At 48.5% G+C, this 26,850-nt stretch overlaps 1 protein-coding gene across 3 annotated transcripts in view; it reads right to left on the bottom strand.

Moving 5' to 3' along the window:
• IL34 (interleukin 34) overlaps positions 1–26,850 on the bottom strand; it is a 77,317-nt gene that overhangs the window by 8,409 nt on the left and 42,058 nt on the right. For all 3 annotated transcript variants that reach the window (XM_055299177.1, XM_055299179.1, XM_055299178.2), the window contains exon 2: positions 4,430–4,855. In XM_055299177.1, the coding sequence (XP_055155152.1) occupies positions 4,430–4,457 (28 nt within the window). In that variant the 5' untranslated portion in view covers positions 4,458–4,855. The remainder of the gene's footprint in view (positions 1–4,429; positions 4,856–26,850) is intronic.

Here is a 26,850-nt window from a genome sequence, read left to right as displayed (position 1 = left end):
ATTTTTTTTTTTTAATTTTTTGTAGAGACAAGGTCTTGCTGTTTTGCCCAGGCTGGTGTTGAACTCCTGCGCTCAAGTAATGCTCCCACCTTGGCCTCCAAAAGTGCTGGGATTACAAGCATGAGCCACCACACCTGGACTTGGCCTTGCAGGACACTTTTTTTTTTTTTTTTTGAGACATTGTCTCGCTCTGTCGCTCAGGCTGGAGTGCCGTGGCGCAATCTTGGCTCACTGCAACCTCCACCTCCTGGGTTCACGCCATTCTGCTGCCTCAGCCTCCTGAGTTGCTAGGATTACAGGTGTGTGCCACCACATTCGGATAATTTTTTTTGTATTTTTAGTAGAGACGGGTTTTCACCAGGTTGGCCAGGCTGGTCTTAAACTCCTGACCTCGTGATCCACCCACCTCGGCTTCCCAAAGTGCTGGGATTACAGGCGTGAGCCTGTATGTGAATCCATAACGCAGTTAAACACTGCACAGCCTAGCGTGCTGAGCACTTCACATGTGCATTTGGGAATTTGCCTCAAGCAGTAGAAATGGGAGCAGACATTGTCATCCCTTGCAGAGCTGGTTAAGTCACAGGTTGTCCTGCCTGCCCCAGAGTTTCTGCTCAACCAACCTAGGATGCAGTCAGGGAATCTACCTTTCTAACAAGGTCCCGGGTAAAGCTGTGGCTGGCGGTCTGGAACCACAGACCTAGAGCAACAGTTGCAAGCTGGTGTCCCAAGGGCCACCTCTGGTCCACAGGGATTTCACATAACAATTCAAAATTTCAGCTTTTCTTTAAAAAAATCAGTATCTCTGTCCACACTGGGTCTTTTTTCCTGTGTGGCCATCACCACTGGCCGTCTACTCCACCTCCCAACCCTACAGCAGCTGCCCTTCTCTGTGTCCCATTCTGGGGCCCTGGGGACCCAGCAGCTGTGGCCTCAAGGCAGGGACTGTGCCTTGGAGTGACACTGAGCCTCCCAGCCTGGCACGTGGGCACATAGCTGCCCTGGAAACTCTGTCCACAGATGATCTGCCTTTTCCCCAACTGGGGAGCCTTCCTCTGAGGCTGCAGCCCAAACATCATTGCTAAGTGCAAGTTTCTTTTTTTGCTGCCTCCACCCACCCAGAGAAACAGGTTAACAAACAGGGACCAGGCAGGGACAGCACAGCCCCAACCTCAAGGCCACTGTCCTCCACGTGCTCTGCATGCCAGGAACCCCACAGCCAGTGCCACCCCTGACCTTGGTCAGGAGACCCACCCTGCCCTTGTCTTAGCCCAGAGGTAAGAACCCACAAGACAGGCTGGGCACGGAGGCTCACGATGCCTGTAATCCCAGCACTTTGGGAGGCCAAGGCAGGCGGACCACCTGAGGTCAGAGTTCGAGACCAGCCTGGCCAACATGGTGAAACCCCGTCTCTACTAAAAATACAAAAATTAGCCAGGCACAGTGGCAGCTACCTGTAGTCTCAGCTACTCGGGAGGCTGAGACACGAGAATCATTTGAACCCAAGGGGCAGAGGTTGCAGTGAGCTGAGATCGTGCCACTGCACTCCAGCCTGGGCGACAGAGTGAGACTCTGTCTCAAAAAAATAAAAATAAAAATAAAATAATAAAACAACCTGCAAGACAGAGAGGAGGCTGAAGAAAGATCCATCTGAGTACGGTACTCCCTTCCTGGTTCCCTGGCCCTGGGTGGGGGGCAGGAGGGACCTGCCCCCTCTCTGAGATGACCCTATGGGCAGTGACAAGTGAGGCTTGTCACCCCCAGCCCCAGGGACCAAATCTGAACCTGTGCAGTGGGTTAAATAGCATCTCCTCCAAATCCACATTCACCCGAACCCCAGAGTGTGACCTTGTTTGGAAATGGGGTCTTTGTGAAGTAGGAGGTAGGACCGACTCCAGAGGCAGAGCCCTGACACTGGACCAAATTGAGGACTAGTGAAAACAGGGATGGATGGGGCGGAAGCAGCATTCTGAAAGACACGCCCAGCAGTGTGCCATGTCAGTTTACCATTGCCATGGCAACGCATGGGAGTTACCATTTTCCATAGCAATGACCCAATGGCCCAAAAGTTATTACCCCTTCCCTAGAAATGTCTGCATAAACTGCCCCTTAATCTGCATGCAATTAAAAGTGGGTATAAATATGACTGCAAACGGCCCTGAGCTGCTCCTCAGTACGCTTCCTCTGGCACAGCCCTGCTCTGCAGGGGCTGGCATGGAGCTGTAACACCTCTTCAGTAAAGCTGTTTTCTTCTACCACCAGCTTGCCTTGAATTCTTTCCTAGGCAAAGCCAAGAACCCTCACAGGCTAAGCCCCCTTGGGAGCTCGCCTGTCCTGTGCCACTTTTACAGGCGTTATTAAACGAAAGATGTCAAAATGAGGCCATGCTGGATTTAGGCCGGTCCCTAAATCCAGTGACTGGTGTCCTAGGAAGAAGAGGAGAGGACGCAGAGACACGCAGAGGGAAAAGCCATGCAAACACAGAGGGAGATCTGAGTGACTAGGCCACAGGCCAAGGAAGCCAGAAGCTACCAGGAGCTGGAAGAGGCAAGGGAGGCTCCTTCTCAGCACCTCTGGAGGGAACGCAGCCCTGCAGGCACCCTGATCTCACACTTCCGGTCTCCAGAACTGTGAGACCATACATTCCTGTTGCTCTAAGCCACCCGAAGCTTTCTAATTGGTTATGGCAGCTCAACTTCCTCAGCACCCCAGCCCCTGGGCACCAGCCCCCACCTCAATCTGCTGCTCTACCTCTCCCTCATCCCCCAGCCAGTCTTTGCCTGGTCCTAAGACCCACTTCCTGGAGCTTTTTCCCCTCTTCCTTTTTTTTTTTTTTTTTTTTAAAGACAGGGTCTCACCCTGTTGCCCAGGCTGCAGTGCAGTGATGCAATCCTTGCTCACTACAGCCTCAACCTCCTGGGCTCAAGTGATCCTCCCACCTCAGCCTCCTGAGTAGCTGGGATTACAGATGTATGCCACCACACCTGGCTAATTTTCCTTTTTTTAGAGATGGAGTCTTGCTATGCTGCCCAGCCTGGTTTCAAACTCCTGGCCTCAAGCCATCCTCCTGCCTTGGCCTCCCACAGTGCTGGGATCACAGGCGTGAGCCACCAGCCCAGCATCCCTTGCCTTTCATTCGCACCTCCACCTCCAGAATGACCCTCATTCCCTCCTGTGCAGACGGTGACAACAGTAACTCCTACAAATACTGCCAGACTGATCTTCGAGAGCAGAGGAACTCCCAATCACGATACCACCCGCGCCGGGCTCTCAAATCCTCCAGGGCTGCCTGCTATGGGGAGGGAGGAACACTTTGCCTGCCTTTCAAGGCCTCAGCCAGCCAGGTCCAAACCAGCTCCCAGCCTGGCCTCACCATCCCACCGCCAAACCTTTGCTCACACTGGCCCCTCTCCCTGGAACATGGGCCTCACAACCCCAGGTCTACCTGTGTGAACACCACCCCACCTTCTAGAACATTTCCAGTAGCCCCTCCCCCACGCTGCACCCCTGCTTCTCATGACCTAGGGGTTTCCAGAACATGGGGTCCAGCTGGGTCCTTCCACCCGTCCTTAATGTCCCAACCCTTTGTTGTATATTTCCACAAGGGCCAGGGTGGACCCAACTCTTCTTTGAATCCCTCACAGGCTCATACCCCGAACCTCAAACAGTTCCTGAGCACTCAACCCTGTGCCAGGCGTTGGAGACAGAGGCACGAGACAGCAAGGTCCTTGTTGTCATGGCAGTGACTCTGCAGTGGGCACGTGGGAGGCACCAGAAAAATGTGTTGAATTTGAGTGAATTGAACTGAATCTTGGAGACTGAGGGGATATTGGTCTGGCCTCCCACCCAGCAGGCATAAGAGGCTTCCAGATCCTTTTTTTCCTTTCTGTCCTCATTTCAACTTTTTTTTTTTTTTTTTTTTTTTTACCAACAGTGTTATCTTTCTGCTTTTTAATTCTGTTCTATTATGGAGGGAGGGTTGGAGGGGAACAGGCTGCCTTCTCCAGGCACCTGGCTGCTCTTCTGCTGTGGGTCTTGGGTCCCTAGACACTTTCACCGGCCCCTGCCACCCTCCACCGGCCATACCCAGGACTCTGCCGCTGCTGCCCGCCCGGGGCTCCCCAGCAGCCACAAGCCTGGAAAGGTGAGATGCCGCCACCTACCCCCAGTGCCTGCCCCGACCTAAGACCACCCTGAGGACCTTGCCCGCCCAGCCAGGACTGCCCACCCAGCTTGCCTGTCGGAGCCTAAAGTCAGCGGCAGACAGGGCAGACGGTGGCCGTGGGAATCCCAGAGGGTGTCTGCAGTCCGGCTGGGAAGCATCGCAACTTCTCACCAGCAAGAATGCCCTGGTTGCTATGGTTACGGCAGATCCTGGATCTAGGCCAAGGCCTCCCAGGGCAGGTCCCTAGGGACCCCCCCCACTACTCACAGTGCAGCCAGGCGAAGCCCCGGGGCATGGTGGTGTTCCTCGTCCCCGAGAGCTCAGGCGCTGTCCCCAGCAGTGTGTCCACAGAGGCCTAAGCACAGCCTACATGGCCTCGGGGCAGCAGAGGTGGCCACTGAGTCAGGGAAGGGCTGGCTGTGGAGGAGTGGCCGGGCTGCGGGAGCGGGCAGGTGCCCCAAGGGCAGCAGCTGCCCTTATCTGCCCGGCAGCGTGGAGGACAGCCGGGGGGCGGTGGCTGCAAGTCCCATGGCAGCCCAGAAGCAGGTCTGAGCCGGTGGCTTGGGGGTCTTTCGGGGTCTTCCTTTCCAAGGAGCAGGAAGAGAGAGTCCCTAGCAGGCCCCTCGGAATCTGGGGCTGGGTGACGCTTTCTGTGATTTCTCCGACTGCAGCTGCTCAGTGTGAAATCTGGCTCTGGGAAGAGAAAGGAGGAGAGAAACTGATTATGTAAGAGCAGCGCTGCCACTCAGCCATCAGCCACAGTGCATACCGCACCCACGGCCTGCACAGGACCACCCAGCCCTGGCAGCTGGACACGGCTCACATGGGAAATGACTTCAGGATGTCCAAGCAGCCCTGGCCCATGAGTGAGTTACGATGACACCAGCTGGCAGCCTGGGGCTTGAACAAAAGCAGGACCCAGGAATGAACAGGTGGTTTGAGTTCACACGTCGAGGGCCATGGTACAGTCCATGAATGACTCAGGCTAAACGACAGGTTTAAAAGGCAGACGAGCTCCCACTCCGAAAACAATGCTGGACACGATGGCTCATGCCTGTAATCCCAGCACTTTGGGAGGCCAAGGTGAGAGGATTGCATAAGCTCAGGAGTTAGAGACCAGCCTGGGCAACATAGTAAGACCTGAGTTCTATTAATAAAAAAAAATTAAGAAAAAAAATTTTTTTTTGAGACGGAGTCCCAGACTGTCATCCAGGCTGGAGGCAGTGGCGTGATTTTGGCTCACTGCAGCCTCCACCTCCCGGGTTCAAGCAATTCTCCTGCCTCAGCCTCCCAAGTAGCTGGGATTACAGATTCGCACCACCACGCCTGGCTAATTTTTGTATTTTTAGTAGAGATGGGGTTTCACCATGTTGGACAGGCTAGTCTCAAACTCCTGGACTCAAGTGATCTGCTGTCTTGGCCTCCCAAAGTGCTGGGATTACAGGCGTGAGCCATCGCGCCCGGCCAGGGCTAAGGTCCTTACATTCAATGAATCTCTCACAACAATCTCATGGAAGCACAAAATCTCAGTTAATCAATGAGGAAACTGAGGCCCAGAAAGGTTAAGACACTTGTCCAAGGTCATACAGCTTGTAAGAAGTGTGACAGGAATTCAAACTCTGTGGGCTGTTGGCTGCTCCCAAAAGTCGACACCCACACAGGGCTCAGCGTGTGTGCATGGTCCTCCCATCTGCCCCTCTGGACTCTGCAAGGTCTGGACCATTGTCTCTGTTCTGCAGATGAGGCTGGAATTCCGTCTCTGATTTAGTTCTCTTCCATTCTCTTCCATCCCCTCGCCTCCTCCCTGTCTCCCCTCTGGTGGGGGGAAATGACTACAGAGTGACACCATCGGGGGATAGCAGGTATGACTTGGGCATCTTCTTCATTGTGTGATCCATGGTGTCACCAAAGAATGCTGGCCCTTACCCTGAGAGGTGCCCAGCAGGCAGGCAGGGCCTTATAGAGAGAACATGGGTTATTCAAGTTAATCCCTTATGCAGTCACCCTGAATCTCAGTCCCAGTCACTGCCTGCTGCTGCTCCTCTTCCTCGCCCTTCCTCCTCCTCCTCCTTCCTCTTCCTCCTTCTTCTTCCTCCTTCTCTTCCTCCTCCTCTTCCCTCCTTCCTCCTCCTCTTTCTCCTTCCTCCTCCCTCCTCCTTCCTCCTCCTTCCTCTTCCTCCTCCTTCCCCTTCCTCCTTCCTCCTCCTGTTTCTCCGCCCTCCTCCTCCTCCTCCTTCCTTCTTCCTCCTCCTTCCTCCCTCTTCCTCCTTCCTCTTCCTCCCTTTCTCCTTCCTCCTATTCCTCCTTCCTCCTCTTTCCTTCCTCTTCCTCCTTCCTCTTCTTCCTTTCTCCTCTTCCTCCTTCCTCCTCCTTCCTCCCCCTCCCTCCTCTTCCTTCCTCCTATTCCTCCTTCCTCCTTTCCTTCCTCTTCCTCCTTCCTCTTCCTTTCTCCTCCTCTTCCTCCTTCCTCCCTCCTCCTCTTCCTCCTTCCTCCCTCCTCCTCTTCCTCCTTCCTCCTCCCTCCTCTTCTTCCTCCTCCCTCCTGTTCTTCCTCCTCCTCCCTTTCTCCTTCTTCTCCTCTCCCTCCTCCTCCGTCTCACCCTGGCAATTCCCCTGCTGTTACAGCATCACTATGAACACTAACCTATCTAGAACATTTAGTTGTCATTAGTTTGGGAATTTTTTCAGGTTTATTGGGAGCTAATTTACATATGCTACATTTTACCCTTTTCAGTATACAATTCTAGAAGTTTTTAGCAAATTCATAGAGCTGTGTAATTACTATAATAATCAAGATACAAAACATTTCCATCTATCCAAAAAATTCCTTCCTTTATAATGGAAGCTGTCTAAACAAACTGAAACAAGGTAGAATAGAATAACAGACCCCCACATAGCTGTTACTCAGCTTCAAAAATTGTCAGTCTGGCCGGGTGCAGTGTCTCACACCTGTAATCCCAGCAATTTGGGAGGCCATGGCGGGTGAATCACTTGAGGCAGAATAAACTCCAAGGAGAAGGGGAAAAAACTAACAACTTCAAATACCAAAAGAAAAACAAAAAAGTTATTTCCAGAGTTGTCCATCAAAGGTCAGGAGTTTGAGACCAGCGCGGCCAACATGGTGAAACTCTGTCTCTACTAAAAATACAAAAATCAGCCAGGCGTGGTGGTGCATGCCTGTAATCCCAGCTACTCAGGAGGCTGAGGCATGAGAATCACTGGAACCCAGGAGGCGGAGGTTGCAGTGAGCCAAGACTGCGCCACTGCACTCCAGTTTAGGCAACAGAGCGAGATTCTGCCTCAAAAGAAAAAAAATGATCTTCTGTCATTCCAGTTTCACTAATCCCCCAATTTTTTTTTCCAGGAATATTTTAAAGCAAATCTCAAACATGCCATTTCACCAGTATGTAGGGATTTTTAAAATAATCACAATATTATTATCACACAACCCTCAAATTGATAACTCTTTAATATGATTTCATATAGAATCTATGTTCAATTTTCCCTGGTTATTTTTTAAATCTCTGATGTGCATCTTAAGTCTTTTTTCTTTCTTTTTAAAAATCAATATATAATTTACATGCCATAAAATTTACCATTTTAAAATGTACAGGCTGCGTGTGATGGCTCACACTTGTAATCCCAGCACTTTGGGAGGCCAAGGCCGGGGGATCGCTTGAGCCCAGGGCTTTGAGACCAGCCTGGGCAACATAGTGAGAACCTGTATCTACCAAAAAAAATTTTTTAATTAGTTGGGTGTAGTGGCACGGGCCTGTGGTCCCAGGTACTTGGGAGGCTGAGGTGGGAGGATCACTTGAGCCAGAGAGGTCAAGGCTGCAGTGAACCATGATCATGCCACTGCACTCCAGCATGGGTGACAGAGCAAGACCCTGCCTCAGAATAAATAAAGTGTGCAACAGCCAGGTGTGGTGGCTCACTCCTGTCATCCCTGCACTTTGGGAGGCCAAGGCAGGTGGATCACCTGAGGTCAGGAACTCGAGACCAGCGTGGCCAATGTGGGGAAACCCTATCTCTACTAAAGATACAAAAGATTAGCCAGGCGTGGTGGTACATGCCTGTAATCCCAGCTACTCAGGAGGCTGAGGTAGGAGAATCACTTGAACCCAGAAGAAAGAGGTTGCAGTGAGCCGAGGCAGTCCCACTGCACTCCAGCCTGGGTGACAGAGCAAGACTCCATCTCAAAAATAAATAAAAATAAAAATAAATAATAAAGTGTAAAATTTTGTGGGTTTAGCATACTAAGTTGTGCAACAGTCACCATTATTTAATTACAGAACATTTTCATCACCCCCAAAATAAACTCTGAACTCATTAGCAGTCACCCCTTATTCCCTCTTCCTCCCAGCCCCTGGCAACCGCTAATATTCTTTCTGTCTCTATAGATTTGCCTATTCTGGACATATCATATAAACGGGATTGATTATGCAATACGGGACCTTTCATGTCTGGCTTCTTTCGCTTAGTGTGTTTTCATTCATTTTGTAGCATGTTATGAACTGAATGTTTGTGTCTCTCCAAAATATATGTGTTGAAGTTGTAACCCCTAATGTGGTGGTTCCTGGAGATGAGGCCTTGGGAGGTAATAAGGCTTGGATGAGGTCACAAGGACGGGGTCCTCATGGTGGGACAATGCCTTTATAAGAAAAGAAATCAGGCTGGGCCCGGTGGCTCACGCCTGTAATCCCAGCACTTTGGGAGGCCAAGGCGGGCAGATCACAAGGTAAGGAGTTCGAGATCAGCCTGATCAACATGGTGAAACCCTGTCTCCACTAAAAATACAAAAATTAGGTGGGCGCAGTGGCAGGTGCCTGTAATCCCAGCTACTCAGGAGGCTGAGGCAGGAGAATCGCTTGAAATCGGAGGGCAAAGGTTGCAGTGAGCCGAGATCATGCCACTGCACTCCAGCCTGGGCAGCAGAGTGAGACTCCATCTCAAAAAAAAAAAAAAAAGAAGAAAAGATAAGATAAACATCAGAGTGCGCTCACTCTCTCTGTCTCTGTCTCTTTCTCTCGCTCTCTGTCTCTTCCCATACTCACACAAAGAACAGGTCATGTGAGCACATAGTGAGAAGGTGGCCATCTGCAACCCAAGGGAAGAGGCTTCACTGTAAATCAATCATGCTGGTGCCCTGATCTCAAACTTCCAGCCCAGAGAACGGTGAGAAAACAGATTTCTGTTGTTTAAGCCACCCAGTCTATGGTATTTTGTTATGGAAGGTCAGGTAAACTAAGACACAGCATGTATCCGTACTTTACTCTTTTTGTTGTCAAATAATGCTCCCTTGCATGAATATCCCACATTTTCTTTGTCCATTTCAGATTGTGTTGCTTTCTGGCTTCCTCCAAAGGTAACTAATGAGGATTTTTAGTGTCATTTTGAAATTATTAATTTTGGCCAGGCTCAGTGGCTCATGCCTATAATTCCAACACTTTGGGAGGTTGCGGGGGGTGGATTGCTTGAGCCCAGGAGTTCAACACCAGCCTGGGCAACATGGCGAAACCCTGTCTCTACAAAAAATACAAAAATTAGCCAGACATGGAGGATTGCACCTGTAGTCCCAGCTACTAGGGAGGTTGAGGTGAGAAGATCACTTGAATCCGGGGAGGTGGAGGCAGCAACAGGCCATGATCATGCCACTGCACTCCAGCCTGGGCAAAAGAGTGAGATCCCATCTCAAAAAGAAAAAAAAAAAAACAGAAAGAAACGAGGGAAGGGAGGGAGGGAGGGAGGGAAGGAAGGAGGGAGGGAAATAATTTTTTTTAATTTATGTATTTCAATCCATTTAAGTTACTTTAAAGTCAGGCATACTGAAGTGTAATTGATGGACAGTGAAGCTCACCTTCTTTAAGCATACAGTGCCCTTGGTTGGTTAACTTTTGGGCTGTTTCCACCTTTTGGCCATTATGAATAATATGGCTATGAAAGTCCACGTGCAAGTTTTTGTGTAGATACATATTTTCTTGTTGTTGTTTTGAGATGGAGTCTTGCTCTGTTGCCCAAGCTGGAGTGCAGTGGTGTGATCTCAGCTCACTGCAACCTCTGCCTCCCAGGTCCAAGTGATTCCCCTGCTTAGCCTCCCAAGTAGCTATTATTACAGGCATGCACCACCACTTCCAGCTGATTTTTTTGTATATTTAGTAGAGACAGGATTTCACCATGTTGGCCAGGCTGGTCTTGAACTCCTGACCTCAAATGATCTGCCTGCCTCGGCCTCCCAACGTGCTGGGATTACAGGTGTGAGCCACCATGCCCAGGCAACGTTTTCAATTCTCTTGAGTATATACCTATATACCCTGTATGTACATTCAGCCTTTTCTGGAAAAAGCAAAACTCCAGGGACAGAAATTAGATCAGTGACATCCGAAAATGGGGAGTGGGGAAGGGGACTGACTGAGAAGGGGCACAGGGGAATTTTGGGAGGTGAAAGAAATGCTCTAAATCCTGAATGAGGTATTGGCATATTATTTGTTGAAATTTATCCAACTGTATGCTTAAAGAGGATGAGCATTACTGTACATCAACTATACTTCAAAAGGCCTGACTTAAAAATAACTAATTGATTGAAATATATATATTTAAAAATTAACTTTTTTTTGTTTTTTGAGATGGAGTCTTGCTCTGTCACCCAGGCTGGAGCGCAGTGTCAAGATCTCAGCTCACTACAACCTCCACCTCCCGGGTTCAAGAGATTCTCCTGCCTCAGCGTCCCAAGTAGCTGGGATTACAGGCACGCACCACCACACCCGGCTAACTTTTGTATTTTTAGTAGAGACAGGGTTTCATCTTCTTGGCCGGGCTGCTGTCGATCTCCTGGCCTCATGTGATCCACCCGTCTCAGCCTCCCAAAGTGCTGTGATTACAGTTGACACAAGGTAACATAGCAAGACGCTGTCTCTACAAAAATACAAAATACAAAATTAGCCGGGCATGGTGGTGTGCACCTGTAGTCCCAGGTACTCAGGAGGCTAAGGCAGGATAATTGCTTGAGCCCAGGAGGCCAAGGCTGCAGTGAGCCACGATGGCACCACTGCACTCCAGCCTGGGTGATAGAGTGAGACCCTGTCTCAAAGCAAAACAAAACAAAACAGAACAGAACAAAAAGTCTAGCACACACAATTATGTACAGTACCTGATACTTAAGCATGATAATAAACTTAAATTTATTCTTCCTAAAGTTTTTCTTTTAACAAGTGTCCCTGGTCTATAGCTTAGAGTTTCCTGATTGCAGATTCATGGTCCACTTCAACATGTTCCTCTTTTTTTTTTTTGGAGACGGGGGTCTCCCTCTGTCACCCAGGCTGGAGTGCAGAGGCGTAATCACAGGTCACTGAAGCCTCTACCTCTTGGGCTCAAGGGATCCTCTCACCTTAGCCTCCTGAGTAGCTCGGACTACAGGCATGCACCACCACACCTGGCTAATTTTTATTTTTAGTTTTTGTAGAGACAGGGTCTCACTATGTTGCTCAAGCTGGTCTCAAGCAATCCTCGACCCTGGCCTCCCTAAGTGCTGGGATTAGAGGCATGAGTCATCACGCCTGGCCTCCTCTGTCTTCTGTTTCTGCATGTTTGCTGTGGGAACAGGCTCAAGCTCAAGCTCAAGCCCTTTGTCAAGATACAAGTGGTGCTGTGTTCTTTCAACAGAAGGCACATGACAACTGCGCTCCACTCTGCTGATGTTGGCAGCCAATGCCGCTTAATGCCTAGATGCATTAATTCACTGAGGGCTGCTAAATGTGATATTCTAATTCATCTTGCTTTCTGATAAAGTCTTTCCCCATGAGGCAAGCAGAGGCAGTAGCAGATCAACAGCTTTGCCAAGATGTCTGATATAAACAGAATATTGTGCTTTCCTCCTATTTCTGGCCTCTGCCTGAAATCAGATAGTCTCCAGGCCTATGGAATTTGTTTTCAAATGCCTGCTTCTCAAACAAGATTGGCTGGGTTCTGGACATGCATTTTCCCATATGACCCAAAGTCATCTGAATGAATTTGATCAAATACACTCCTGGATCCGGGCTGTACACTTCTGGTGGTTGCCACCTATCTGTGATCAATGTCAGCACATCTGGAAAGCTCAGCACCACACCATATCCCAAGGGCATCTCCCAAGCTAGAGTGTTCTCAGGTGAAACAAAACATGAAAATCCATGCCAGCTTTACAAGTGACAGAATCACCAAAACAGGGCGATGCCTTAGCATTTCCTAACTTAGAGCCAGGTGTCTACCACAACACCCTTGAGCCAGATCTACCTACATGGAGATAGATTTCCCTGCCTTCACTCACTTTTTTTTACTTAAACTAGTTTATTTGTTTAAAAACAAACAAACCGGGCTGGTGCGGTGGCACACACCTGTAATCCCAGCATTTTTGGAGGCTGAGGCAAGAGGATCGCTTGAGCCCAGGAGTTTGAGACCAGCCTGGGCAACATAGACCTAATCTCTACAAATAATTTTTTTTAATTAGCTAGATGTGGTGGCATATCCACAGTCCCAGGTACTCAAGAGGCTTGATCCCGGGAGGTCCAAGTTGCAGTGAGCCGTGGCTGACACAGAAAGACCAGCCCGGGTGACAGAGAAAGGCCTTGTCTCAAAAAAATAATAAGTATAAAATATCATGGGAAAGCATATGCAGCTATTGGGAGGATAAGAAACCACCAATCAGGGGACCAGGGAGACAGTGGGGGAGTCAGAAGGCAGAAAAGTTTCCCCAGGGAAGGGGATGACTCCAGTTCTTTTCTTTTTTTCTTTTTTCTTTATTTTTTTTAGGTAGGATCTTCACTCTCTTGCCTCAAACTCCTGGGCTCAAGTAATCCTTCTGCCTCAGTCTCCCAAGTATCTGGGACTACAGGTGTGCACCACCATGCCTAGCTAAGTTTTACAATTCTTTTGTAGAGACAAGGTCTCGCTAAGTTGCCCAGGCTGCTCTTGAACTCCTGGGCTCAAGTGGTCCTCCTACCTTGGCCTCCCAAAGTGCTGGGGTTACAGGCATGAGCCATCGTGCCCAGCCTGATTCCAGTTTTTAAACCTCCCAGAGAGCTCCCTCTGGTTGGAAGCAGGGCTAATTCAAAAGCAGCCCATGGCTTCTGGCAGAGTACATGGGTCCTCTTTTTACACTGATTTGTAGTATGGAGAAAGACCCAGAAATATACTCTAAAATAATTTTAAAGAAGAAAACAAAGCTGAATTCCTGGGATATCCACTGCACTGTTTACACTTGAAGCCAAAACAAAACAAAACAAAACAAAACACCTGGAAACCACCTATATGTCAAACCACAGAAAAGCAGTTAGCAAAATCTGAGAACTGGTATATACTGAGTGCTAACCATGTGCCGATTGCTTTAAATAGAGCATAGCAAAATAATTAATACCTTTTTATCCTTGTAGCAACTGTGAGAATCAAACCTCCCAGTCTCTGAAAAAAGTCAGATTCAAAGAAGACAGAGGAAAGAAGTCTCTTCAATCAACACTGTGTAAACTATTTGACATCCTTATATATGTATATAAAAAAATAAACTCAACCCTTATCTCATACCACATGTAGAAATTAACTTGGCCAGGCGCAGTGGCTCAGACCTGTAATCCCAGCATTTTGGGAGGTCGAGGGGGGCAGATCACCTGAGGTCAGGAGTTTGAGACCTGTCTGGCCAACAAGGTAAAACCTCGTCTCTACTAAAAATATAAAATCAGCCGGGCGTGATAGTTTATGCCTGTAATCCCAGCTGGGGAGGCTGAGACAGGAGAATTACTTGAAACCGAGAGGTGGAGGTTGCAGTGAGCTGAGATCACACCATTCCAGCCTGTGCAACAAGAAAATAATCTCAAAAAATAAATAAATAAAAAGAAATTAACTTGACATGGACCATAGACTTACTTGTAAAACCTAAAACTTCTAGGAGAAAATCTTGGTAACTTTGATTTGATTCTTATATATGACACCAAAAGCATAAACCACTTTAAAAAATGGGGAAGGATCATCCATGCAAAGCTAGAGGCGAAAAGAAAAAATAAATTAAAAAAATTAAAAATGGGGAACTGGCGGCCGGACATGGTGGCTCACACCTGTAATCCCAGCACTTTGGGAGGCCGAGGCAGGCGGATCACGAGTTCAGGAGATCGAGACCATCCTGGCTAACACAGTGAAACCCCGTCTCTACTAAAAATACAAAAAATTAGCCTGTAGTCCCAGCTACTCGGGAGGCTGAGGCAGGAGAATGGCATGAACCTGGGAGGCAGAGCTTGCAGTGAGCCCAGATTGCGCCACTGCACTCCAGCCTGGGCGACAGAACAGAACCCTGTCTCAAAAAAAAAAAAAAAATAGGGAAGGGGCAATAGGTGCTATTTAGAATCATGTTATGTTGTTATATTAGAGTATTCTTCTTCTTCATTTTGTTTTGTTGTTTTGTTTGTTTGAGACAGGGTTTCTCTCTGTTGCCAAGGCTGGAGTGCAGTGGCACAATCGGGCTAACTGCAGCCTTGAACTCCTGGGCTCAAGGTATCCTCCCACATTGCTAGGACTACAGGTGCACTCAATCATGCCCAGCTAATTGTGTGAGTGTGTGTGTGTGTGTGTGTGTTTGTGTGAGAGACAGGGTTTCCTGTGTTGCCCAGGCTGGTCTCAAACTCCTGGTCTCAGCCTCTCCAAGTGCTGAGATTATAGGCATGAGCCACAACACTAGGTCAGAGTATTCATTTTTTACAGTTACTATCTATGTCAAGCAATGTGGATCTTCCATTTATGCTAGTGATACAAAGTTTCCTTTTTAAATAAATGTGGTTAAGTTTCTAGACTGTAAATGAACCAAGGGAAAACATGCAGGTATAAAATACAGACCCTGGGCCCGGCGCAGTGGCTCACACCTGTAATCCCAGCACTTTGGGAGGCTGAGGCAGGGGGATCACTTGAGGCCAGGAGTTTGAGACCAGCCTGGTCAATATGGAGAAACTCTGTCTCTACTAAAAACACAAAAATTAGCTGGGCATGGTGGCACACACCTGTAATCCCAGCTACTCAGGAGGCTGAGGCAAGAGAATTACTTGAACCTGGGAGGTGAAGGCTGCAGTGAGTTGAGATCATGCTACTGCACTCCAACCTGGGCAACAGAGCCAGGCTCTGTCTCAAAAATAAAAATTAAAAAAAAAAAAAAAGATACAGACCCTGAAGCTAGACCTTTTGGGTTCAAACTCTGTCTCCACCTTGCCTTGGGCAAGGTGAGGATCCTCTTTTGCCTCAGCCTCCTCATCTGTAAAATGGGCTTGATACGAGATTCTGACCTCAAAGGGCTATGTAAGGATTTACTGGATTTCTATATACAGAAAACTTAGAACATGAGCTGGCATACAGTACATGCTATCTTGATATTTGCTATTGTTATAATTACTCACTCATATTACTAATAGTAAAAAAATGGGTTTTGGAAAAACACAGGCTTTTTATTTTTGAATCATTTCCCCTTTTGCTGTTGTTTTTGTACTATCAATAGAGATCTGTGAGCAAAATACTTACTTGATTGTGAAAGAAGGCAAGAAAGAAACCCACCATGGGACCAGTCAACGGGACCCTTGAACACTGGAAACAGCTCTTGCTCAAGGAAGCTGCCGATGTTCTGCTGAAGGACTCCAGCTTCCGACCTCTGACCCCTGACCTCCAATCTCTGACCTGTGACTAGCAAGGGGACTCAAGAGTAAAAGAATAGACTGTGGAGCACCCACACTGGTGCTGGGACAGTAGACAAAGGGCCTCCAACAGGCCTTTGTGCTTCCTGAGAGCAGCAGGAGACAAAAGAAAACAAAGCAAAAAGGAGCGGCGTTGGCTGCAGCAGCTGGAGGGTGTTTAGCTTGAGAGCTCTGTGATGGAAACCTCTGCAGAGGGGTTATCCCCTCTGTGGATCAAAGAAAATATCTGTCCCCAAGAAAATCACTCTTTGAGTTCTCGGGATGCATAGTAATGGGGCTCTCCACGTTACCCTTGAGAGTATAAGCTGGAATTGTCATTTTGGAAGACTGGTGATTCTAACAAAGTTAAACACATACCTAGCCTCTGACCCAGCAATGCCACTCTTAGAATTTAACCTAGAAAAATCAAACTCTATGGCCACAAGACGAATGACCAAGAATGCGTATTGCTGCTGTATTCATATTATGAATCATAGGCACTTCTGAAACTGAAAACCATCCAAATATCCGCCAAGAGAAGACTGGACGTATGAACTGTGCCATAATCAGACAGTGGAATATTACTCTGAAATTAAAAGGAACAAACTGCTGATCTGTGCAGCAACATAGATGAATCTCAAAAACATTATTTTGAGCAAAAGCAGCCAGACACAAAAGCATGCACACTACATAATTCCAGCTATTTGAATGCAAGAACAGGCCAATAAACTAATCTATGGTGATAGGAATCAGAACTGTGGTTATCCCAGATGGCTGGTGGTGGTAAGGATCTGACTGGTAACGGGCATTAGGGAACTTTAGAAATTTTTTTTTTTTTTTTTTTTCCCGGAATCTTGCTCTGTCGCCCAGGCTGGAGTTCAGTGACAGGATCTCGGCTCACTGCAATCTCCGCCTCCTGGGTTCAAGGGATTCTCCTGCCTCAGCCTCCTGAGTACCTGGGATTATAGGCACGTGCCACCACACCCAGCTAATTTTTGTATTTTTAGTAGAGATGGGGTTTCACCTTGTTGGTCAGGCTGGTCTCGAACTCCTGACCTCAGGTGATCTGCCCGCCTTGGCCCCACAAAGTACTGGGATTACAGGCGTGAGCCACTGCGCTCAGCATGGAAATGTTCTATCTCTTCTTTGTTAGAGTGGTGGTCACATTGGTATATATAATTGTCAATAAAACATATCTGTACTGGGTTGAACAGTGCCGCTTGCCCCCAGTTTGTATCTTACCTGGAATCTCAGAATGTGACCTTGTTTGGAAACAGAGTATTTGCAGACATCATTAGTCAAATTAGAGTGAGGTGATACCAGATTAGTAGGCCCAATCCAATGACTGGTGTACTGATAAGAAGAGAGAGATGGCCGGGCACGGTGGCTCACACCTGTAATCCCAGCATTTTGGGAGGCTGAGGCAGGCAGATCACTTGAGGTCAGGTGTTTGAGACTAGCCTGGCCAACATGGTAAAACCCCATCTCTACTAAAAATACAAAAATTAGCCGGGCGTGGTGGTACACGCCTGTAATCCCAGCTACTCAGGAGGCTGAGGCAAGAGAATCGCTTGAACCCAGGAGGCGGAGGTTGCAGTGAGCCAAGATCACACCACTGCACTCCAGCCTGGGTGACAGTGCGAGACTGTCTCAAAAAAAAAAAAAAAAAAAGAGAGAGACTCAGGGAGAAGACCACGTGATGATTGAGTAACTGCAGTGAGGTCCACAGGCCACACAGCACCAGGAATTGTACACCAGAAGCTGGGAAGAGAGACAGGAAAAGATCCTCCCCTCAAGCCTTCAGAGAGATCATGGATTTCTAGCCTCCAGATCTATGAGAAAATACATTCCTGTTGCTTTAAGCCACCAAATGTGGTACTTTCTTACAGAAGCTCTGGGAAACTACTATACCACCAAACTGAACATTTAAGATTGTGTATTTTGGCCAGGCACAGTGGTTCACACCTGGAATCCCAGCACTTTGGGAGGCTGAGGTTGGAGGATTGTTTGAGGCCTGAAGTTTAAACCAGACTAAGCAGCATAGGGAGACAACGTCTCTAGAGAAAAAAAAAATTTTTTTTTTTAATTAGCTAGGCGTGGTGGTGCTCACCTGTGGTCCCAGCTACTCAGGAGGCTGAGGCAGGTGGAATGCTTTAGCCTGGGAGGTCAAAGCTGCAGTGAGCCATGATCATGTCACTGCCTCCAGCCTGAGCAACAGAGTGAGACCCTGTCTCAAAAAAAAAAAAAAAAAAAAATCAGTCTGGGCACTTGTAATCCCAGCACTTTGGGAAGCCGAAGAGGACAGATCGCTTGAGCTCAGGAGTTTGAGACATGCCTGGGCAACATGGTGAAACCCTGTCTCTACTAAAAATACAAAAATTAGCCAGGCATGGTGGCATGCACCTGTGGTCTCAGCTGCTAAGGAGGCTAAGGTGGGAGGACCACTTGAGCCCAGGAGGTCGAGGTTGCAGTGAGCCATGGTTATGCCACTGCACGACAGCATGGGTGACAGAGACCCTGTTTCAAAAAAGATATATATATATATATATGTCCTGATAAGACATTTTAAGTAAGAATTTTAAGTAAGTTATACTCCAATTTTAACAATAGAAAATTCCTCGTTGGAGGCTGACTCTCTTTTCGGACTCAGCCCGCCTGCACCCAGGTGAAATAAACAGCCATGTCGCTCAAACAAAGCCTGTTTGGTGGTCTCTTCACACGCACGCACATGAAATTTGGTGCCATGACTCGGATCGGGGGACCTCCCTTGGGAGATCAATCCCCTGTCCTCAGGCTCTTTGCTCCGTGAGAAAGATCCACCTACGACCTCAGGTCGTCAGACCAACCAGCCCAAGAAACGTCTCACCAATTTCAAATCCGGTAAGCGGCCTCTTTTTACTCTCTTCTCCAACCTCCCTCACTATCCCTCAACCTTTCTCCTTTCATTCTTGGCGCCACACTTCAATCTCTCCCTTCTCTTAATTTCAATTCATTTTCTGGTAGAGACAAAGGAGACACGTTTTATCCGTGGAACCGAAACTCCGGCGCTGGTCACGGACTAGGGAAGGCAGCCTTCCCTTGGTGTTTAATCATTGCAGGGACGCCTCTGATTATTCACCCATGTTTCAGAGGTGTCAGACCACGCAGGGATGCCTGCCTTGGTCCTTCACCCTCAGGCAAGTCCCGCTTTTCTGGGGAAGGGGCAGGTACCCCAACCTCTTCTCTCCATGTCTCTACCCCTTCTCTGCCTTTCTGGGGGGCAAGAAACCCCCAACCCCTTCTCCTTCACCCTTAGCAGCAAGCCCCGCTTTTCTGGGGGAGGTGCAAGTACCCCAACCCCTTATATCTCTGCCCCCCTACCACTTTCCCGCTTTTCTGGAGGTTAAGAACCCCCGAACCACTTCCCTCCGTGTCTCTACTGTCCCTTTTCTTTAAACTTGCCTCCTTCACTATAGGCAACCTTCCACCCTCCATTCCTCCTTTTTCTCCCTTAGCCTGTGTTCTCAAAAACTTAAAACCTCTTCAACTCACACCTGACCTAAAACCTAAATGCCTTATTTTCCTCTGCAATGCTGCTTGACCCCAATACAAACTCAACAGTAGTTCCAAATAGCCGGAAAACAGCACTTTCAATTTTTCCATCCTGCAAGATCTAAATAATTCTTGTCGTAAAATAGGCAAACGGTCTGAGGTGCCTGACGTCCAGGCATTCTTTTACGCATTGGTCCCTTCCTAGTCTCTGCCCAATGCAACTCATCGCAAATCTTCCTCCTTTCCCTCCCGCCTGTCCCCTCAGTCCCAAACCCAAGCGTCGCTGAGTCTTTCTAATCTTCCTTTTCTACAGACCCATCTGACCTCTCCCCTCCTCGCCAGGCCAAGCTAGGTCCCAATTCTTCCTCAGCCTCCGCTCCTCCACCCTATAATCCTTTTATCACCTCCCCTCCTCACACCTGGTCCAGCTTACAGTTTCGTTCCGTGATTAGCCCTCCCCCACCTGCCCAGCAATTTACTCTTAAAAAGGTGGCTGGAGCTAAAGGCATAGTCAAGGTTAATGCTCCTTTTTCTTTATCCCAAATCAGATAGTGTTTAGGCTCTTTTTCATCAAATATAAAAAATCCAGCCCAGTTCACGACTCGTTTGGCAGCAACCCAGAGACATTTTACAGCCGTAGACCCTAAAAGGTCAAAGGGCCGTCTTATTCTCAAAATACATTTCATTACCCAATCTGCTCCCGACATAAAATACAATTCCAAAAATTAAATTCCGGCCCTCAAACCCCACAACAGGATTTAATTAACCTCACCTTCAAGATGTACAATAACAGAAAAAACATGCAATTCCTTGCCTCCACTGTAAGACAAACCCCAGCCACATCTCCAGCACACAAGAACTTCCAAACAGCTGAACTGCAGTGGCCAGGCGTTCCTCCAGAACCTCCTCCCCCAGAAGCTTGCTACAAGTGCCAGAAATCTGACCACCAGGCCAAGGAATGCCTGCACCCCAGGATTCCTGCTAAGCCGTGTCTCATCTGTGCAGGACCCCACTGGAAATCGGACTGTTCAACTCACCTGGCAGCCACTCCCAGAGCCCCTGGAACTCTGCCCCAAGGCTCTCTGACTTCTTCTCGGCTTAGCGGCTGAAGACTGACGCTGCCCGATCGCCTCGGAAGCCCCGTAGACCATCACGGACGCCGAGCTTTAAGTAACTCTCACAGTGGAGGGTAAGTCCGTCCCCTTCTTAATCAATACGGAGGCTACCCACTCTGCATTACCTTCTTTTCAAGGGCCTGTTTCCCTTGCCTCCATAACTGTTGTGGGTATTGACAGCCAGGCTTCTAAACCTCTTAGAACTCCCCAACTCTGGTGCCAACTTAGACAATACTCTTTTAAACATTCCTTTTTAGTTATGCCCACCTACCCAGTTCCCTCATTAGGCCGAGATACTCTAACGAAATTATCTGCTTCCCTGACTGTTCCTGGACTACAGGTGCATCTCATTGCCACCCTTCTTCCCAATCCAAAACCTTTGTGTCCTCCTCTTGTATCCCCCCACCTTAACCCACAAGTATAAGACACCCCTACTCCCTCCTTGGCGACTGATGATGCACCCCTTACCATCTGATTAACACCTAATCACCCTTACCCCACTCAATGTCAATATCCCATCCCACAGCATGCTTTGAAAGGATTAAAGCCTGTTATCACTCGCCTGCTACAGCATAGCCTTTCAAAGTCTATAAACTCTCCTTACAATTCCCCCATTTTACCTGTCCTAAAACCAGACAAGCCTTACAAGTTAGTTCAGGATCTATGCCTTATCAACCAAATTGTTTTGCCTATCCACCCCGTGGTGCCAAACCCATATACTCTCCTATCCTCAATACCTCTCTCCACAGGCCATTATTCTGTTCTGGATCTCAAACATGCTTTCTTTACTATTTCTTTGCACTCGTCATCCCAGCCTCTCTTCGCTTTCACTTGGACTGATCCTGACACCCATCAGACTCAGCAAATTACCTGGGCTGTACTGCCGCAAAGCTTCACAGACAGCCCCCATTACTTCAGTCAAGCCCAAATTTCATCCTCATCTGTTACCTATCTCGGCATAATTCTCGTAAAAACACACGTGCTCTCCCTGCTGATCGTGTCTGATTAATCTCCCAAACCTCAATCCCTTACAAAACAACAACTCCTTTCCTTCCTAGGCATGGTTAGTGCGGTCAGAATTCTTACACAAAAGCCAGGACCGCACCCTGTAGCCTTTCTGTCCAAACAACTTGACCTTACTGTTTTAGCCTAGCCTTCATGTCAGCGTGCAGTGGCTGCCGCTGCTTTAGTAGTTTTAGAGGCCCTCAAAATCAACAAGCATGCTCAACTCACTCTCTACATTTCTCATAACTTCCAAAATCTATTTTCTTCCTCATACCTGACACATACTTTCTGCTCCCTGGCTCCTTCAGCTGTACTCACTCTTTAAGTCCCATAATTACCATTGTTCCTGGCCTAGACTTCAATCTGGCCTCCCACGTTATTCCTCATACCACACCTGACCCCCATGACTGTATCTCTCTGATCCACCTGACATTCACCCCATTTCCCCATATTTCCATCTTTCCTGTTCCTCACCCTGATCACGCTTGATTTATTGATGGCAGTTCCACCATGCCTAATTGCCACACACCAGCAAAGGCAGGCTATGCTATAGTACAAGCCACTAGCGCGCCTCTTAGAACCTCTCATCTCCTTTCCATCGTGGAAATCTATCCTCAAGGAAATAACTTCTCAGTGTTCTATCTGCTATTCTACTACTCTTCAGGGATTATTCAGGCCCCCTCCCTTCCCTACACATCAAGCTTGAAGATTTGCCCCCACCCAGGAATGGCAAATTAACTTTACTCAACATGCCCCGAGTCAGATAACTAAAATACCTCTTAGTCTAAGTAGACACTTTCACTAGATTAGTAGAGGCCTTTCCTACAGGGTCTGAAAAGGCCACGCAGTCATTTCTTCCCTTCTGTCAGACATAATTCCTCAGTTTAGCCTTCCCACCTCTATACAGTCTGATAACAGACCAGCCTTTATTAGTGAAATCAGCCAGGCAGTTTTTCAGGCTCTTAGTATTCAGTGAAACCTTTATATCCCTTATGGTCCTCCGACTTTAAGAAAAGTAGAATGGACTAAAGGTCTTTTAAAAACACACCTCACCAGCGCCTCTGCCCGGCCGCCTCATCTGGGAAGAGAGGAGCGCCTCTGCCCGGCCGCCCCGTCCGGGAAGAAGTGAGGAGCGCCTCTGCCCGGCCGCCCCGTCCGGGAAGAAGTGAGGAGCGCCTCTGCCCAGCCGCCCCGTCCGGGAAGAAGTGAGGAGCGCCTCTGCCCGGCCGCCCCGTCTGGGAAGTGAGGAGCGCCTCTGCCCGGCCGCCCCGTCTGTGAAGTGAGGAGCGCCTCTGCCCGGCCGCCCCGTCCGGGAAGTGAGGAGCGCCTCTGCCCGGCCACCCCATCCGGGAAGTGAGGAGCCCCTCTGCCTGGCCACCCCGTCCGGGAAGTGAGGAGTGCCTCTGCCCGGCCACCGATCGCCTGGGAAGTGAGGAGCGCCTCTGCCCGGCCACCCATCGTCTGGGAAGTGAGGAGCGCCTCTGCCCGGCCACCCATCGTCTGGGAAGTGAGGAGCGCCTCTGCCCGGCCACCCATCGTCTGGGAAGTGAGGAGCGCCACTGCCCGGCCACCCATCGTCTGGGAAGTGAGGAGCGCCTCTGCCCGGCCACCCATCGTCTGGGAAGTGAGGAGCGCCTCTGCCCGGCCACCTATCGTCTGGGAAGAAGTGAGGAGCGTCTCTGCCTGGCCGCCCCGTCTGGGAAGAAGTGAGGAGCATCTCTGCCCGGCCGCCCCATCTGGGAAGAAATGAGCAACGCGTCTACCCGGTCGCCCTGTCTGGGAAGTGAGGAGCGCCTCTGCCCGGCCGCCCCGTCTGGGAAGAAATGAGGAGCACCTCTGCCCAGCTGCCCCGTCTGGGAAGAAGTGAGGAGCACCTCTGCCCGGCCGCCCCATCTGGGAAGAAGTGAGGAGCGTCTCTGCCTGGCCGCCCCGTCTGGGAAGTGAGGAGCGCCTCTGCCCGGCCGCCCCGTCTGGGATGTGGGGAGCGCCTCTGCCCGACCACCCCGTCTGGGAGGTCTACCACGGAGGCCAGAAGCAATGTGGGGGCTGGACGTGGTGGCTCACGCCTGTGGTCCCGGCACTCTGGGGGGCGAGGCGGGTTGATCACTTCAGGCTAGGAGTTCGAGACCAGTCTGGCCAACATGGCGAAACATGAAAAATACAACAGACAAACCAACCAACCAACTCAGTGACAACAAAACAGGTCTACCCTGGAGTCATACTCTAATTTTTTCTATTTTCCTCCCTTTCTGATCCTTTATCCCACTTTCTTTTTCTTCCTCTTCCTTCTCCTTCTTCTTTGTCAAACAGAGGATTGAGTTATTATCACTGATCCATATAAAGTCCCTCTCTCATTTATTTTAATTCCCACCCCCCATTTCTATTCCCCGACTTCCCATGTGCAACCTTCCTAATATGTTTGATACGCATCTTTTTGTTTGTATGTATTTTTAGAAAATGTTTATTGTTTTGTGTACAAAAAAAATTAATAAAAAAATAAAAATAAATAAAACAAAACAAACAAACAAACAAAAAAACACACCTCACCAAGCTCAGCCACCAACTTAAAAAGGACAATACTTTTGCCACTTTCACTTCTCAGAAGTTAGACCTGTCCTCAGAATGCTACAAGGTACAGCCCATTTAAGCTCCTGTATAGACGCTCCTTTTTATTAGGCCCCAGTCTCATTGCAGACACCAGATCAACTTAGACTGTGCCCCCAAAAAACTTGCCACCCCTGCTATCTTCTGTCTAGTCATACGCCCATTCACCGTTCTCAACTATTCATACATGTCCTGCTCTTGTTTACACTGCCGGTTTACACTGTTTCTCCAAGCCATCGCAGCTGATATCTCCTGGTGCTATCCCCAAACTGCCACTCTAAACTCTTGAAGTAAATAAAGAATCTTTGCTGGCAGGACTATGCTGAATCTCCTTAGGCACTCTCTAATCAGATGTCCTAGGTCGTCCCAATTCTTAGACCTTTTATACCTGTTTTTCTCCTTCTCTTATTCCATTTAGTTTTTCAATTCATACAAAACCATATCCAGGCCATCACCAATCATTCTATAGGACAAATGTTTCTTCTAACATCCCCACAATGTCACCCCTTACCACAGGATCTCCCTTCAGCTTAATCTCTCCCACTCTAAGTTCCCATGCCGCCCCTAATCCCGCTTGAAGCAGCCCTGAGAAACATCGCCCATTCTCTCTCCATACCACCCCCCAAGAATTTTCGCTGCCCCAACACTTCAACACTATTTTGTTTTCTTTTTCTTTTTTTTTTTTCTTTTTTTTTGATACAGAGTCTCGCTTTTCACCTAGGCTGGAGTGCAGTGGCGCAATCTCGGCTCACTGCAAGCTCCGCTTCCCGGGTTCACGCCATTCTCCTGCCTCAGCCTCTCCGAGTAGCTGGGACTACAGGCACCCGCCACCACGCCCGGCTAATTTTTTTTTTGTATTTTTAGTAGACACAGGGTTTCACCGTGGTCTCGATCTCCTGACCTCGTGATCCGCCCACCTCGGCCTCCCAAAGTGCTGGGATTACAAGCATGAGCCATCGCGCCCAGCCTATTTTTCTTATTAATATAAGAACGCAGGAATGTCAGGCCTCTGAGCCCAAGCCAAGCCATCGCATCCCCTGTGACTTGCACGTATACACCCAGGTGGCCTGAACTAACTGAAGATCCACAAAAGAAAAATAGCCTTAACTGATGACATTCCATCATTGTGATTTGTTCCTGCCCCACCCTAACTGATCAATGTACTTTGTAATTCTCCCCACCCTTGAGAATGTACTTTGTGAGATTCACCCCTGCCCACAAAACATTGCTCTTAACTTCACCGCCTATCCCAAAACCTATAAGAACTAATGATAATCCCACCACCCTTTGCTGACTCTCTTTTCGGACTCAGCCCGCCTGCACCCAGGTGAAATAAACAGCCACATTGCTCAAAAAAAAAGAAAGAAAGAAAGAAAGAAAGAAAGAAAGAAAGAAAGAAAGAAAGAAAGAAAGAAAATTGCTCGTTGGAAACAGCAAGCTGATGACGAAGGCTCCAACCTGGCTCATGCTTCATCAAATGAGACAGAACCCCCAAAAGAAAGCCAGCCCAATGCTACTCTGAATTCACCTTGAGGGGCAGTACTTGGCGACTGACCAGCCAGATGCCTCCCATAGCTCTCCCTTCTTGCTCATCTATCACAAAAAAAAGTCCCTTCTGCCAACAGCACAAATGCCCCCTTCACTCTCCCAAACACAAACACCACATGGTCTCTGTGCAGCACTACCCCAGAGACCCACTTTACAGATGCTCCATTGGAAAGCCACTGGCCCGCTTATAAGAGCACTCCCTTCCTTGAAGTTTAAGCCCTCAGGACCACCTGGTCAGGAGCCGAGAGCATTGGCCCAGCTCCTCTTCCCATTCATTCACAGATGTGTTCCTCAAAATGCCCACCTGAAGGAATCTTCAGCTCCATTCCTTTGGTTCCTATAGCCTAAACACTTACAAAAGGAGATTTTGTTTTTAACTTCATTATTTTGCTTCATGGTAGAAGCCTAGACCTTGAGAACAGGCCCATCATTTGTCTAAGCACACCCTGCAGATATCTGCTTGAGGATTAGGGTCAGTGAAGGTCAGAAATGGCCGCTGAATGCAGAGACCACCCAGCCCAATCCCTACTGCATGATCTCATCCCCACAGGCTCTTCCATATTCACTGGTGCTTACCATGTCCCAAGGAAGTTTCCAAGCATTAACTAATTGCCTCCCAACGAGGCTGGAGTTGGGAACTATTATCTTCTCTCTCTCAATCTTTTTTTTTTTGAGACAGGGTCTCACTCTGTCACCCAGGCTGAAGTGCAGTGGCACGATCTCCACTCACTGCAGCCTTGACCTCCCCAGGTAATTCTCCCACCTCAGCCTCCCAAGTAGCTGGGATTACAGGTACACAACAGCACACTCAGCTAATTTTTCGTATTATAATTTTTTTTTTGTTGAGACGGGGTTTTGCCATGGTGCCCAGGCTGGTCTTGAACTCCTGGGCTCAGTATTACTATCTTCTCTTACTGATGACGAAATGGAGGACCAGAGGGATGAGGTAACTTGTCTGAGGTCACACACAACAGTAAGCTGCACAGCAGGGACCGTCTTAACCACTGGGCTACCCCACCCAGTGTATAACTGCTTCTAGGGATTAAGTACCATATTCTCCAGTGACCAAGAACCTAAAGGTTTTTCTTTGTTACTGGCCAAAACTATTTTAACATTTTATTTTTCCACTCTCCTTGAGAAACACTAGGGAAGTGAGTCCCAAGTTTAGTTTTATAACAGCCCAGAGACTCTAAAAGGTCATTGGGACATC

The sequence above is a fragment of the Symphalangus syndactylus genome, chromosome 11 (genome assembly GCF_028878055.3).
Source record: "Symphalangus syndactylus isolate Jambi chromosome 11, NHGRI_mSymSyn1-v2.1_pri, whole genome shotgun sequence".
NCBI lineage: Eukaryota > Metazoa > Chordata > Mammalia > Primates > Hylobatidae > Symphalangus > Symphalangus syndactylus.
Note: the sequence above shows the minus strand (reverse complement) of the source record. Positions and strands in the feature narration are given on the sequence as shown.